The sequence below is a fragment of the Budorcas taxicolor genome, chromosome 2 (assembly GCF_023091745.1).
Source record: "Budorcas taxicolor isolate Tak-1 chromosome 2, Takin1.1, whole genome shotgun sequence".
Taxonomy (NCBI): Eukaryota; Metazoa; Chordata; class Mammalia; order Artiodactyla; family Bovidae; genus Budorcas; species Budorcas taxicolor.
Genome location: NC_068911.1, coordinates 135,934,958 through 135,952,096, shown reverse-complemented (window position 1 = coordinate 135,952,096; position 17,139 = coordinate 135,934,958). Strand labels below are relative to the sequence as shown.

Genomic DNA, 17,139 nt, shown 5'->3' with positions numbered 1-17,139 from the left:
CCGGAAGATGGTGATGGACAGGGAGGCCTGGCGTGCTGCAGTTCATGGGGTCGCAAAGAGTTGGACACGACTGAGTGACTGAACTGAACTGAACTGAATACTTGAAGGATGAAACCTGGATTGGGCAGAGAGGAAGTGGAATTATGATGCAGCCCCCATAACTCCTAAACCAACCTAGTGGGGAGTTTGGGATGAGAATTACAATGATAATTGGGCTTTGCTGGGCCTTTTTTCTATGTACCCACCTTACTCTCTTCTTGAGAAAAAACTTGGAAGTTAGCCTCTGCAGTTTTTCTGAGGGCCACAATTGATATTTACAATCTTCTTTCTCCTTTATCCATGCTAGAATCTCTACTCACCAAGTCTTGAGGCTTGCTTGGTTAGCCTGGAAGAATGAATGAGTTATTCTGAACTGCCTGAGTCCCTGGTGATCATGTACTTCTCAGTATGGTTTCTCTATCTACAGACACATTTGGGCAAAGAAGTACAAAATAGTGCCCAAGGAGACTGCCTAGGTTCTACACTATTACATATTCCGTTATGTAGTGGCAGCTGTCCCTCTCCCTAATTATCCAGGTCAATTACCCCTCACATCAGCTAGCTGTTCTGATGCTTTATCAGCATGCAGCTTGTGGGTAATGGATATGATATGACTAGTGATCCCATTGTCATGGGCTCCCTCCAGCACTTACTTCCTGTAAAGTGGGTCCTATGATCTAAGGTCATGTTATATGGAATCCACTGCCAATGGATTAATACTCCATTGTCCTTAAGATACTCCAAGGTCCTTAAGATAATAGTGCTGGCTAAGGCCCTGCAGACATGAAAGGGAAACCATGTACATAAAATACATGTCTGTTCCTATAAGAATGAGCTTCTAGCCCTTCCAGAATGGAAGGGGCCCAAAATACATAACTTGCCAGCATGTGACCCACTGAGGAATGAGGAATGCTTGGGCACTAAGCATTTATCTTCATTGTTAGTAATTTGGACATTCATTGGCGGCAATAGCTAGACCAGCCTTGAGAAGTGGAGGGTTCATCCTACTAAGCCCATGGATAGTCTCCATTTCTGCCATTGTGGCCACTTTGTTCATGTACCTCCCCCTTGTACTGGCCCTAGAGTGGCCAATGCAGGGGCCACGTGACATGATCTGAATCTCTTGTTTGGTCCACTTGATTGCTTAATGCCTCTTTCATGGTGGATGCTCCGGACGAGTGCTAATATTTGACGCAAAGATTTTCATGCTTCTTTCCTAATCCTATATGTCTATCTACACACTTGTATCTGACACCTTCATGTCCCCAATCTTAAAAATCTTTTTCCATTTATGTCTCTCATCAGCTGGCCAGGCCTTTCATCATGGCCCATGATTCCTATCTATATTCTGACCTTAGGCCCCTTCTCTTTCCACCCAAAGTAAATGACATGGTGTACCACTAAAAATCTGCCCACCAAGATGGTTTTCCCTTGCCACTGTTTTTCAAGACCACCCGTAAGTAAGGCTTCAACTCACCTTCTATCCATTTTTGTCTTTACTCACATACTGAGTCATCCCCTCTGTAAATGCAGCTTGGTCTTTTTTCTCCTCTTATCTACTCATACAAGATGACTTGTAAACCAACGTATTAGCTGAGGAAGGGGCACTGGTGCAACAGTAGTGGAGACTTTGGAGATCTGGGATCCTTGCTCAGGCAGCTTCCGTCTTCCCTATGGTCCTTAAGACATGGTGGTCTGACAAGACTTAGCGGATGTTAGGTAGTGTTGGGAAACTGAGTCTGTTAAGAGCAAGGTATAAACTGCCATTCTGTTCTAGACATGTCTTTTCAAGGACATCTGTACAGCAAACAACCTTGGAAGGCAGAGAGTCTCCTTCTGGAATAGAAGGCAGGTTTGCTTACTCATCAGTATGTTTCCCTCCAGGGCAAAGGTCAGGAAGGTTTGTTTGCAGCCCATTATAAAAGATTCAGCTTTCCAAAACTCAAATTCTTCAGCTGTGACAGAAGAGTGTGAAATGCATTCTTTTAGGTTCATCTGTAAGTTGATAGTTATGGTTTTACATTTAGGTCTATAATTTGCTAAGTTCAAATAGCTTAGCTAATGTTAAGTTCTAATCAGACTACATAAATTGAGAATTACAAATGAGCTGAAGAAAGTAACATCACTTTTTTATTTGATTCAAACCCATTTTCATATACAAAGCTAATTTATTATTTACAAAATAAATGCATATTCTTAAAAACTGTTAGAATACAAATTTCCAAATGACTAAAAAATGTGCAAATTTTTCAATTATCTTCAATCATGCTATACAGAAACAATCAAACGAGCTCATATACACACACTGAAAAATTTTAAAACATTCAATGTAACAAAACAAAACATACATCTTATATATTTAATTTTAAAAGGATGAGAAAGGGAAGAATGTATTGCACCAAATTAACAGTAACTTCATTATAATGAGAATACTGATCAAAATTATTTACACATCTTTATTAAGTCTAAAACTATCTCAACTTTAAAACCTTTTTTTTTTGGGCATACAAGTATTCATTGAGTCACAGTTTGCAGTCAATAATCAGATATAAATAAGGCTTAATATTCTCTTTTTAATGGTCAATTCCAGTAGAACAAATGAGAAGGAATACTTTATGATAAATACATAACTTTTTGAATTCCTTAAATATTTAAGTAGCAGCACAATTTGCAAGTACTTTTTTAAACAAGTAATTCTGAATTTTTAGCTATCCTCCTCTCCTCTGAATTGACTATGTGCATACACACACACACACACACACTCAAATCACTGTCACCTCTATAGCACTGACATATTCCTATTTAATCTGGGTCCCAGAAAGATTGACGTGAGGCAAATCATACGTGTTCAATATTTTTCAATCTTAATGTAATTCACTTCTATAGCAATGAACCTGACAGAAAATGACTGGTTAGATGATTATTTTTTGCTAATATTTTTGCTCCAAATCTATATAAAAGCAAACAGTGAGGGGAAGGAAAGCAATACCCATTAGGAATTTCTGAAGAGAATAGACCAGCCATATGGTTTTCTGTAAAGCTAACTGTAAAACAGTAGCCACAAAAACTTTTTGGTGATGGTATTTAAGAACTGGAGAGACCAGTAAAAAGTACAATAGGAAAAAAAATAAAAAGTATAAAAGATCTTTAACAGTAAGATGTACTGAAATATGCGATAATTTTGGAAGAAATGTAGAAACTACTGTAATTAAATATTTTGAAAATTATCCATGAAAAAGTTGAAATCCCAAAGGATTAAAATTATTCCCTTTAATACCTATATAAGAAACTAAGGGGCTGAAATTTTTTCAATTAAGTCTGACAACTGACATCACCTTACCAGAACTACTCTCTAAATTGTTTATTGATTAATATAATTTTAGTATTCTAAAGAGAAAAATATGTTATCATAGATAAGCTTTTTTTCCTCCAAAATGCAAGAGGAATATTTGTTGAATCTGTAGACTCAGTCCAGTAAATATTAAAACACATTGCCTAGATGTTGTGGGAAAATGTTTCCAAGATAAGGAACAACAAAAATAGCCTTTGAATATTAACTATTTATTTGGAATACTGGCTACCAGAAAGCCTCTAATTTTATATACATTAAGTACAACATATTATTATAAAAATAAATTTTAAAAGGTCCATTGGAATAAGACTTTTTAAAAAGTTTATATTTTAATCAATAAAATATAATTTTATTTTTCAATCCCTCCTAAATCCTAACTTGTTTTCTTTCTCAAATTACAATGTTGTACTGTAATAGTATTATAAATAGCTAATCAGTTTGTACACTCAAAAATAATAATAAATTTTAAATAATGAGACAGCCATTTTAAGTGAAAACACACACACACACAAATGCCGAGAGTCCACGAGCAGTCAACTGCGAGCCCACTAGCAGTCAACTTTGAAAAATGAATGGGAATTTTTTTAAAAAAAGAATGGGTAACCTTTTCAATGACAATATTGTGGTATTATCATTATTATGGTAATATCTGCAAAATAAGTTTCCAAGGAAACATTAAATCAAGGAAAACAAATGTTGACCAACTGACTTTCTACTTGTTCTTTTCCTTTGAATTTTCAATTCATAAGATTAAAGGCATTAAGACAAAAGTAAATACAACTTTATCTCTGCCCTTTTTTCACTAAAGCCATTAGCTTTATAGGTCCAAATCCTACAGTGTCTTTAAAAATCACCCACAAGTGACAAACGTCAGTGAGATAATCTAAGAAGATATATCTGATGAATTACTACAATATATCAGAAAAGTACTTGGTAAGATAGCCACTTTTACACACTTTCTTATACTGATGAAAATCATAATTTCTATAATCGAAGATGGCCCTATGTGTTTAAAGCAGAAAATTAATTGTTCTCAATACAGGCTTAAATATCTTAAATGTTAATGCTCTATTTTTTCTTAATACTAGGACTTTTCATATGAAAAATTAAGGAGTACTTCCATACAGAGGCTACACCTCCTACAAAAGTCCTCAGAAGTGCTTAGGGAATTTAAGTCAATGCTTTTAATTAGGAAAACTATTGATTAGTAGCTTCAAAGCTTTAAGAGATCTAAGTCAATGTTTTAAATCTAGCATTTTGTTACTCATGATTTTATTAACACTTAAAAATATTACCTAATTCAGATATGCAAAATATTCACTGATAGTCACTAGGAACTAATACAAGCAAACACTTTTCTGGAGACAGATAGTAGCTACAATTTTCAAATATGAAAGGTCTGAAGAGAGTTTATGATAAGAATAATGCAAACTGAAAAGGAAATTTAGTTGTTACTGTGGCATGCAAAACAGATAAGAAAGCCATTCCAAGCAAATTTTAGAAACAAATGTCCTCAAGGATAATGATCACACCTACTTTCAAATAAGCCTGTGAATACCGGATCTGATTTATAAAAAATGAATGGATATAATTTCTATAGCAGAAAATATTGATTTAATAACCCTGAGACATAGTTTTTTTATACCAAGAATATCAAGTAAAGAGGTTCAAAATATCCAGAGTAGTGCCTAAACTTCTGTATATTTATAAAACTTCACAGAGAAGTCTACCTGTAATCTCAGTTAAGAAACAATGGCCTTGAAAAATGCTAGATTCAAATTAAATAAAGCTGTGGCCCACATTTTAATAATACTGAAATGATGACAACAAGGCTCTCATATGGGAAAACTCTCTAGAACAATGTTCTGGATGATCAAGTTTAAAAGCAAATCAAATGTATGCATGATAAATAAATAAAGCTTAAAGAATATTGAGAACAGTATTTGCTTAGAGTGATAAAAGTGTTTAAGACTAGTCACTTACTGGCAAAGGACAGTTTTAGTTGATCAGAGAAATGGGAGTTAGGACAAGCTATGAGTCTGCTTGATAACAACAGATTAGATTTAGGGAAAAAAAAAGAATGTATTTCATTTCTTAAATCAGTCAAAAACTATATCCTAAAGACAGGTTTAAGAATTTATTTATGGATGACATATTTAATGATGTATTTGAAGAGACCAACCTTCATATATATACACCCATACATGATATTACATGTTACATGATATTATTTAATATTTATGTAATTTTATATTTAAAATAGTCCATGTACTTGCATCTTTTCATTGGAAAGGTGATAAAAACAATGCTATTCACTCCATAAAAATAAATATATAAAAGGAGCATTAGCTCTTTAAATTCAATTAAGAGGTTTCCATTAGTGATTCTTTTAATAATAACAATATAAAATATACTTAAAGGCAAAGGCCATGTCATGGTGTCATCATTAAATACAAATAGGGTATTCAAGTTAATTTCTTCTATCTACTTCTATTTAAGCTTTGATTAAGATTCAACTTTCAAATCTAAGTTCTAATTAATTATGAGGGCAGGTTTAATAGTGCCCTTCAGAAGGATAAAAGTGATTTTCAGTACTAGTTCTTAAAAGATAATTGTTATATACCTTAACACAGAGAAAAAAGGAAGCCTGTTGTTCTTTGTTAATGACAAATGAATACTTGACATTTTCTCGTCTACAAAAGGATGTGACCTGAAAAAGCACTGTGACTAAAGGAAATTAATAGAAATTGATTCATAAATGACATGAGCTTCACAGGCTTATAAGACTTTAAAACAACTGGTCAGGCTCATTCATGCCCTGCTCTATTTTCCCCTTCTCTCTTCCAGCTTTATCTAAGTAATGACACAATACTGTTTGGGAAGAATTGAAAAAAATCTTACAAAGCTTCTTTTTTCGCCAAATGAGTAGCACCTGTATTATATGTTTTAATACTTGACCTCACTTTCTAAAAATAAAATCATTATCTTACTATAAATCACTCCACATCATCAGGGTGCGGAGATTTCATCTGTGTCAAGAAACAAAAGCAGAAGAAAAGTTCTTCAAGACAACACATTTCATATAACAGCTAAGTTATTATATTCATCGTCTAAAATGTCCACCTGTTATTGCATTAATGATCCTATTCATCTCTCCCATTATACAATACAGAACTAATTGGTATGGATAACATCTAAATACACCAGAATCCCTCAAAGTGTATCTTTTCAGTGATTTTACCTAGCAAGCTTTAATTCAGTGGTCTAAACTGTTTAAAAGAGGAATTACTCAGCCAAAAGTGAAAGTCGCTCAGTCATGTCGGACTCTTTGCGATCCCATGAACTGTACCGTCCATGGAATTCTCCAGGCCAGAATACTGGAATAAGTATCCTTTCCCTTCTCGAGGGGATCTTCCCAAACCAGGAATCAAACCCAGGTCTCCTGCATTGCAGGCAGATTCTGTACCAGCTGAGCCACCAGGGAAGCCCTATTCAGCCAAAGCTACTACTATATTTGCTTATTTAATAAACTTTAAGTTCCATTCTTCTAGACTGTTGCTAGTATTCTCAAAGACTTTTCTCAAAATTTTGAGATTTTGGTTTTCACTTTTTGGAAAATGTAAGGATGAATTATACTGCTCTGAACATTTACTATTGTTCTAGATAGAAGATCTACTGTGAAGAAAACTTCTTCATGTTTGTGCTATAAAATGAACCCTGCTTCTTTAGTTACTCCATCTCAACAGTAGCAAAGTAAAGTACCAAAAACTTAGGAATTACCCCCTAATAATCTAAGTTAAACTTTTCTGTAACTTCCAAAGTCAATAACTTCCAAAACCAGTATTAAATAACCTTAAAAATAAAGAAGGCATCCTTATACCAAAATCCCTAAATTAAATAGGCAAAAGAAACATTTCCAAAGTTTTGATTTAGAAACATTTTTTTAAAAACTTCAACATTTAAAATACCAAAAATCAATCATTTCGATTCTCTTGACTTCAAACCTAACAAAATAGGTTTTGGAGGATAACCTACATTTTATCAGATGAAAAATGAAAATATTGATGAATATTTTATAAGAATGAAAAAACTAATAGAAGAAATTAATCTTAATATATCATAATTATCTCTATTGACTTGTTTTGAGGCATTTTTACCACACATACTGCAGCCCTCAAAAGAGGAGACCTTCACATTTACGGATGTCCCGCTTTATGCTGCATCAGTTTATGTCAGTGTGACTCACCTAAATATAAGTTTTTTACTGATAAAAGAGAGGATTTTAAATGACTGGAAAGAATATTCGTCTACAACTTTTTGCTAGCTCTTATACAAGCCGATCAAATCTATCAAATAGTTTCCCTGTTATAGAATCCTTCACTTCTCATATATTTTTTACTCTCTCATAGGATTATAAAGAAAAGGGTATTACACAAATGTGGGCAACAGGCAACAGGAGAGGACTGCAAAGGAAAATTTTTTCAAAGATTCAATTGAGAAGACAACTGGATAAAAGGAATTCTATAGTTTCTGGAATAAAAAAAAGAATATTATTATTTTAAAAGATGTCATTGTAAAAAGTCTTTTTTTCCCTCCTCTTTTTTCACAGACCCCGTTTAGAAAGCCACTCAACCACCCATTCCTAGAAAAAAAAAAAAGCAGCTAACAAACAGAATTTCCTCACAATTTTAAGGGATTCATAAATTCTCTCAAAACCTTTGGAATCTCAGATTAAGGACACTCAAATAGTTGTAAAAGCTTTCTGACCTTACTCAAAACATGACCTTACAAAAGTAGAAGGTTTAACAATCTCTTTCAATTCTAAAATAAATCTATCAGTACTTTAAAATCTTGAATAGCAAAGCATAGTGTAACATCTAGGTATGTATAATAAAATTGTAATCCTAAATTATACATAACATGAAACAGAAATGTGTATTGTTTAAATTACTATATCTAAATCACTAGTTTAAGTTATGCATATCTTTTCAATTCATCAATCATATGAAATAAGTAAAAACATAATTATTTGGGTATCATTTATAACTCCAAAAATTATTGAGGGAAAACATAGTGTTTAATAAAAAAAAGGCCAAGAAATTTTGTACTCTGCATATATAAATTGAGCTGCAAATGCTATATAGGACCCAAATGTCAAAATCATAATTAGCATTTTTTCCTTAACTATACTACTAGTGAAATATATCTGTAAAATGTATCTCTAGTTTCTTCTACTCAACCTTTATTATTTAAGGATTATAATATGTTGCAATAAATTCTCATTAGTAATATGCTAAGTAGTAGTGGGATGAGCCAATGTACCAGTTTCAAAAATACAAGTATGCAACAGATGCTTTTCAAATATTACCTCTGATCAGAAGTTCCATAAATAAATCATATTTTTAAATATGGTGGTCAGGAAATAGAATGATTAACTAAAGAAAGTATTAAAAGCCATATCTCTCAACTGTCCCATTATCTCTATCTACTCTTTTATTAGAAATACAACTTTTGCTGTTTATAATAAGTGAGTTGAATCTAACTTCTTCATTTTTAGAAGTTTATTTTTTTAAAAAGATCTAATTATCCTTAGGAATAAACCACTAAATCTAATCAAATGCCTTTTCTCAAATTCATCTTAGTGTAGACTAAGAATTAGTTAATAAGATAGATTCAATGATGTTAACCAGAAAATTTTTAAGTGGATAACAGTAATACCTATGACTAAATTGATACATATGCCATACCAAATTTTGGTAAACCCTGAATGTTTTTCAGGGATAGCAGACCTGAAGCATTTGAGATAGTTGAGAGATGTGGTTAAAGTGACAAAGTGATAAATCAAATTTCAGTTATCCATGACAGAAGGTAGAAATAACAATCACTTGGAATCTTGAGTATTATATTCAGTTTCTCCAGCTGAGATCTGGCTGAGCCGTTTGCTAGATCCCCACAATTTTCGAGAAAGCTGACCTGAGCGCATCTGTTTAAAGTAATCCAGAGAAATTAAGAATAAATGTTATTAAGTATGAAAAAAATAAATGAAACTAATATATAAGATAATGATTTTGTAGAGTGCAAAAGAAACAAGAATAGGTTTAGTTAGCAGAATCATTAACATTTTAATGATTCTTAATTAATAATAATTAAAGAAAGGCTTTTCTACACTGTCTTTTAGTTGAGAAAGATCAAATGCTAATGAATAAATTTTTTAATTAAATGTGCCGGTTATATCAAAATTACAAGATTCCCTTACATTATGTATTTACAAAACTACATTTCACTTCATGAAAATAATTTCAAATTATACTTAATCTCGCTAATAAGACACATACCTTTGAGGATTTTTCTCCTAATTACAGTACTATTGATGACAATCACAATCATAAGAAGAAAGTAAAATAACATTTTGATAAAAAGAAAGTAATTTTTAAATAGTTTGATCTAAGAAATTTAAAAATTCTTTATCAATAGAATGATAAAAAGTAATTTAGAAAATAAGAACAGCATAAGCTCTTCGAAAGTGAGAATCACATTTTTCCACCATTAAATTTTTTACCACTTAGCACACTTCTTGGCACATAACAATTATTAATCAAAATTAACTGAATCAATGGGTTAATGCCCCTCTGAAAGTGTAACATTTCTCTATCTAATCATATGATTTGTTGGAATTACTTTCCCAAGAATAATCTACTTTTTAACGGTGCTTTATCTGCTACCCTTTTTTAATGGTTACTTTTCTAGGGTCCATTCATTAATGATAAAAGACAGGCCTCAAGCAAAGACATTCTGGCATGTTTGCTCTGCCTTTTCATCCAGACGTATTTCCAAAACCATTATTTCTATTCATCTAGTTCCACTTGAACACCTAATTTACAAATATGGATTCTGTACGACAGCATAACATATAAAACTGATACATGATTTAAAAATACACATTAACCAACATTTTTTACTTTTAGATAAAAATAGATGTTGAAATAGAACTCTTCAGAACTATTGATCTATTTAATTTCTACATAAAATTATATAAAATTTCACATAAAATTATAATTATGCAGAATTCTAAGCATTCAATTATATTATTTACCAAAGTAGATCCATAATTCAGCTAATGAGAGATGAATTTCACAAAGATGTAAAAATAGATAAAAAATATTTTTAATCAAAATCTACACACAATTCAAATTCTATAACTGTATACTACATAAATCTTTCAATGAGGACCAAAAACTTATTTGGTAAATATTACAGAACATTGACTTCTTAGGCCTATGAAATAAAGCTATGTAGGTATTTTTTTTCCAATTAATTTTTTTTAAATGTGTGTGCACAAGGGCATTTCATTTTTTAAAACTTCAGTAAAATTGTAAGCTAACAAATTACCTGAACTGGAGGACAGGCAAATTTAAAGGCATTTAAGTAAACCACAGAAAGTGAAAACAAACATACTCAAAGACTAGTATCTGAGCAGAGTTCTCAAGTAATCATCACATTAGCAAAAGACAAGAGGGAAATCTACTTGGGAAGTATATTAATCAAGAAACTCTATTACTGAATGTAAAAATGTGTATAATATTTTAAACATAAGTGGAATATTGAAATATAGACATGCTGACATTATTTGGGGAACCATTAGACCTGAAACTAAATGTTGTTGTAGTCACTTTAGTAAGACTTCTTTTATTAATATCCTGGAAGAAAGTATCTGGCAAAGAGGTTCATATGATCTATAATGGATTTATTATAACCAATGACAGTATGTTATTCAATAATGTCTTCTCTTGAAATAACCCCCACAGATGTCATATTCTAGATTTCTCAGAAAAGACCAATGATATCAATAAAAATTTATAATGCTTAAATATGAGTCTATGTAATAAAATAAATTTTCTAAAAGAATCACTAGATTACTTGGAGTACAGCCTCTAAGTTTTCTTAGGAATAGTCTTAGATTTATGATATCTGAATATTCAGTAATTAATAAGCCATTGGCAAATAAATTTACAGGAACTATAGGAAACTCACTGAGAATTAGCATGTTATATGGGGATATTTGTAGTTCCAAGTAAAAAACAGAAAGCTGCTTTTACAAAAGTACAACTGATATACAATTATGCTAAGTATCTGTTGAAATTAAAATACTCTGGGGAATTCCCTGGTAGTCCAGTGCCTAGGACTCAGTGCTTTCACTGCCAGGGATCAAGTGGGATCCCTGTTCAGGGAACTAAGATCCTGTAAGCCACACAGCATGGCCAAATTTACAAAAAAATAATAAAGTAAACTGTTTTGTTATTTAGTCCAATTTCATTTTTTATAAATACTTTTATATGTATTAAAATGCAAGTGTGTGGTTTTAAATCTACATTTGGAAAGACAGAATAAAAGAACTTTCTTACTCATCTAGAGTTATAAATGAAAACTGCTAAATATGTGATTTCAATAATATAATAATATAACTATCACTCTTGAATACTAGCTTTGTTCACTTTCATTTACTGTACTTTGAAAAATCAAATTTGTTTTTCAGTTTGTTTATCCATAATGGAGACGTCTGATTTAGCTGGAATAAAGAAGAACCAAGGGAATCCCCAAAAGTACGGGAAACTAAATCCGTGATGCTAGGTTTTACCTCAGCTGGCTTGCCAACACCCACTACAATCAATTTGCCATCTTCTAATCCTACAAGAATATGGCTATATTCTTTGGTTACACAAACACAGTGGATAGGTGATCGCATGGCTAATGGGTTGATGCTGAGATTCAAACTAGAAGAGAAATAGAAAGCACATAGTTACACAGATATACAATGGATTCATAGAACTTTATAACTAGAAGATAACTTAATAGTCATCTAATTATACATTCTAATTTTATAAATGTAGGAACTTAAGTTCAGAAAACCTGAGTGACACAAGAGCCAATATTTATAGCATTACTCAAAATACTTTATACACTTTTTCTCTATTTCCAACATCTGTTTGCCCTCTAACCATTTTATGTGCTCTCACGAAATGATTAACAAATGAAAGTTGGATAAACAAAAGGGTAAAAGCCCAAAAAGTATGCGCTGGTGGGGGATAAGGTCAATAAAATTGGTATATTTGCTTTGTCATAAAGGATGCAATATATATTTTAAAATATAATGTGGTATAAAAATATAACATGCCATTTTGATAAATGCTCACAGCTTTTATGATTAGAGAATGAAGAATTTTAGATGTACACACTATGTTCTAGACTAACCTGCTAAAAGATTCCATTAATTTTTTCTAATTTGGGATTTTCCTAACAATATCCTAAAATCAGGGTTGTAATACAAAATGTTGGAAAGATATTATTGAAATCTAGACTTAATGCTCTACCACACGGGAAAAACTGACAAAAATGAGAAGGAAAACATAAAAATCAAAAGTGATATTGATATAGAAATGATTTTAATATGAAGGCAGTAAGAGAACACTCTGGATCAGGAAACTATTAAGAAGAAAGGGTTTAGGGAGAGGCCAAGATACTAAGAGGCATATAAATAAGTCACAGTAAGTTTAAAAGAGAACAAAAGAAAAGAAAAGAATGTATTTGGGCATGCAAGGGAAAACAGTGCTTTGTGAATATAAGTTGTTAAACATAAAGAACACCAAACTTTAAAACGTACTTACTTTACAAAGATTTTTTTCCTTCACTGGGTTAAATAACAAAAGCCTTTCACCAATTTTAAACACACATATACATAACATGAATAGATATGCTAGACTTAGCCTGAAAAAGACTTTATTTGATTACAACTGAAAAAAATATTTTAAACCCAACTTTACAAACAACTCAATCAAAAAATAAGCAGAATATCTAAACAGACAATCTCTACAAAGAAGACAGTGATAGTCAATAAACACATGAAAAGATGCTCAACACTGCTCATCATTAGAGAAATGCAAATCAAAACTATAATGAGGTATTACCTCATAACAGTCAGAATGGCCACCATCAAAAAATCTATAAACAATAAATGCTGGAGAGGATGTGGAGAAAAGGGAACCCTCCTGCACTGCTGGAGGGAATGTAAAATGATATGGCCATTATGGAGAACAGTATGGAGATTTCTTAAAAAACAAGAAATAAATTTACCATATGACCCAGCAGTCCTACTAATGGGCATATACTCTGAGCAAATCACAATTCTAAAAGACATGGGTACAGTGTTGCAGTGTTCACTGCAACACTATTTACAATAGCCAGGACATGGAAGCAACATAAATAAATGTACACTGGCAGATTAATGTATATAGAAGATACGGTACATATACACAATGGAACATTACTCAGTCATAAAAAAGAATAAATCTGAGTCAGCAATAGTGAGGTGGATGAACCTAGAGTCTGTTATACAGAATGAAGTGAGAGAGAGAAAAACGAATATCATATATTAACGTGTATATATATACATGAAATCTAGAAAAATAGCACTGATGAAACTATTTTCAGGGAAGAATGAAGATGAAGACGTAGAAAATGAACTTGTGGACACAGCAGGGGAAGGAGCGGGTGGGACGAATGGAGAAAGGAGCAAAGATACATATATGTATGGTCCTGTGTAAAACAGATAGCTAGTGGGAACTTGCTATATAACACAGGGAGTCCAGCAAGGCACTGTGATAACCTAGAGGGGTGGGCTGACGGGAGGGGAGGAAGGCTCAAGAGCAAGGGGATCATATGTATAATTATGACTGATTCACGTTGTTGCACAGCAGAAACCAATACAACACTGTAAAGCAATTTTCCTTCAATTAAAAAAAACCCAACTTCAGTTTCTAAAAAAATTGAAGCTATAGTTGGACATATTCCCAAATCCATAATGCAGGCTTGACACTTTGAAAATTGCTTTTTTTTTTGGCTATTCAAAAAAATTGTTGTAATTGTGGTAAAATGTATACAACATATACATATATGTATACAACATATAAATTCTATTTACTAATCCAGAAATAATTTAGCTTCCCCAACTTTTTTATAGTTACCAAAAAAAACATGTTCATAATAAATGATAAAAAGATTAGAAATCTTAGGTTACAGATTTTATTCTCTGAAAATACTACTGTCTTTTCCTAAGTGATACTTTAATACTTCTTATTATTTACCTGTGGAGATCTCTTATGGACAGGAATCCCTGTAAGCTGCCTGTGACAATGTGCTCTCCAATTATGCATATATCTGATACTTGTTCCTTCAGGACTTGAGACCCTAGATACTTGCCATTTACAGAAAACAAATGCAATGCATTCTTATCCTGCAAAGATTAGTTAAAGAAAATTTAATGATCTCAAATTAAAACTGAGTTTCAGATTTCTTAATTAAAACTATGACTAATAACAGAATGATGACTGGGTTTAAAATTCTGGATAAAACATATGTTATACTTAAAGAGAAAATATATAGACAATATTGTTAAAGTGATTTCAATCAGATTGCTAAGTAAATAAATATTAAACAAGAACTCTCACCCCTCCAAAATAATTTTTTAAAGTTCTTGTAATTTTTAAAAAGCTTTATCACTGAAATGAAATAAACATATAAAATTCATGGTTTATTTATACCCTGCCTTGTGCAAAAAGAATAATTTCCATCTAAGCTTATGAAGTGCCACACAATTAGAAATTATTTTTGAAATCATATAGGCCTATAGTGCCAGTTAGTGTTAGCTGTTCAGTCATGTCCAACTCTTCCCCAGACTGTAGCCCGACAGGCTCCTCTATCTATGGGATTTCCCAAGCAAGAATACTGGAATGGGTTGCCATCTCCTTCTCCAAAGACTATAAAAAGCCCTCAAACAAAAAAAACGTGAGGCTAATATTGTGATAGGGAATGAACAAATTGCATGATGGAAGTGTTAGGTAGGTAGAACAGGGAAAAGGAGTCCAAAATGGCAGTGGCTACAAGACAAGGAAGGGAAAAGCCCATGAAAATGGAACAAAAGGTCCGAGGAGCGAAGTGAGGACCTCAGGTAAAACAAACAACACTCCTGGCTGGCCCAATTTACATAGGACAGGCCCAGGGAGACAGAAACGTATAAATAGAGGAGCCAAAGCTAGCTCTCTCTCCTGCGCACTGGGGCGCTCTTCTCCTCGTGTCTTTGGATCGATGTGCCCTCACGCCTCGAAGATGGATTTTCCTGCTATCTTCTAAATAAAATAGAGCTGTAACACTGAGCTGTAACACTGATTTGTCTAAGAGCTACAACACGGTCCATTCGAGACCTGAGAGCTATAACACGGTCTATCCAAGACCTGAGAGCTCTGACACGCCGAGGGGCTTTAATGTCCGTCACTCCAAATCTTCGTTGTGACGAGACAAAGAATCGAGGAACATACAGTCTTGTGACAGAAGGAAAATACCCTTTTCAAAATACTGTGCTCTTTCCTTCAGAGAAGGCAATGGCACCCCACTCCAGCACTCTTGCCTAGAAAATTCCATGGACAGAGGAGCCTGGTAGGCTGCAGTCCATGGGGTCGCAAAGAGTTGGACATGACTGAGAGACTTCACTTCCATTTTCATGCATTGGAGAAGGAAATGGCAACCTACTCCAGTGTTCTTGCCTGGAGAATCCCAGGGACAGTGGAGCCTGGTGGGCTGCTGTCTATGGGGTCACAGAGTCAGACACAACTGAAGCAACTCAGCAGCAGCAGCAACAGCAGCAGCAGCAGCCGCAGCTCTTTCCTTCTTCTAAATGCCCCACATGTACACAATGTATACAGCGTGGAAAGGAGAAGACAATCTCATCAATGGTCTAGCCATACTGCATGAAACTGTTATTTACCTTTAGAGTGGCACTTTCTTCAATGCTGGAGTAGATGACAACACGTCCTTCCCAAGATATAGCCAAATTGGGAATGGTCAGGAGCAGAGAACTCTCACAAGGCGGTCGTAAAGTCCGCATGTACTGACCCTTCTGAATGGTATGTATAATCACAGTGCCATCCTACACACAGAAAATATTAGAAAATAAGAACAGAAAAAGGAAAAAATGGAGCAAGAGAAAGAAATGTAGGAAAGGACCTGAGAAAATGATTATTCCATCAAGGAATAATACATGTACCTTAGGAAAAATTCCAATCTTGAAATTTCAAATGGCATTTTATTTCATATAATGGCTTTGTTTTAACTAATAAGACCAGTAAAATCCACAAATAGAATCCAGTCTCTTTAAATTTTTTCTTGCTGAATTTTTCTACTTCTGCAAAGTCCTGGACAAACTTAGCATAAAATTTCTATGCTTTTACCAATTCTCCGATATAACATAAATATTGTCTCTGAATTTGTATTAAAAAAAAATCAGTATTTTTAAAGGTATAGTCTTACCCTTGATCCTGACACCGCCATGTCTAGCTCAGTGCTGATGGCGACACTCAACACCTCATCAGTATGTCCATACAGAATCTGAAAGGGTTTAGATGCTAGGCCCACGGGAACACCTCCCTAATATACAAGCAGAAAAGCAAAGGTCACTTTCTTGTACACTATTTTCTTAAAAAAAAAAACAACTTATACTGTATTTTAACTGTCTAGTCACAAACCAACACTGCAACTAGTTCTTATCACTAAGTCTCTTCTCAGAAGTACTTGTTCTTGGGTATCTCCTTGGATTCTCAAATGGTTCTCAATCTTTTCAATATCAAAAACATATTAATAATATGAAGAGTTTCAAAGTTGATTGCTTTGGATTAATTTTAACAAGTGTATTGTTCACTCTT

General features: G+C 33.2%; 1 protein-coding gene across 1 annotated transcript in view; it reads right to left on the bottom strand.

Annotated features, from left to right (window-relative positions):
* Positions 1-9,272: 9,272 nt before the first annotated feature.
* The window catches only part of NBEAL1 (neurobeachin like 1), a 128,294-nt gene continuing 120,427 nt past the window's right edge, over positions 9,273-17,139 (bottom strand). The window contains exons 47-51 of the mRNA XM_052659759.1: positions 16,748-16,864; positions 16,206-16,367; positions 14,530-14,678; positions 12,027-12,162; positions 9,273-9,374 (exon numbers count right to left, since the gene is read on the bottom strand). Coding sequence (XP_052515719.1) covers positions 9,273-9,374; positions 12,027-12,162; positions 14,530-14,678; positions 16,206-16,367; positions 16,748-16,864 — 666 coding nt within the window. The remainder of the gene's footprint in view (positions 9,375-12,026; positions 12,163-14,529; positions 14,679-16,205; positions 16,368-16,747; positions 16,865-17,139) is intronic.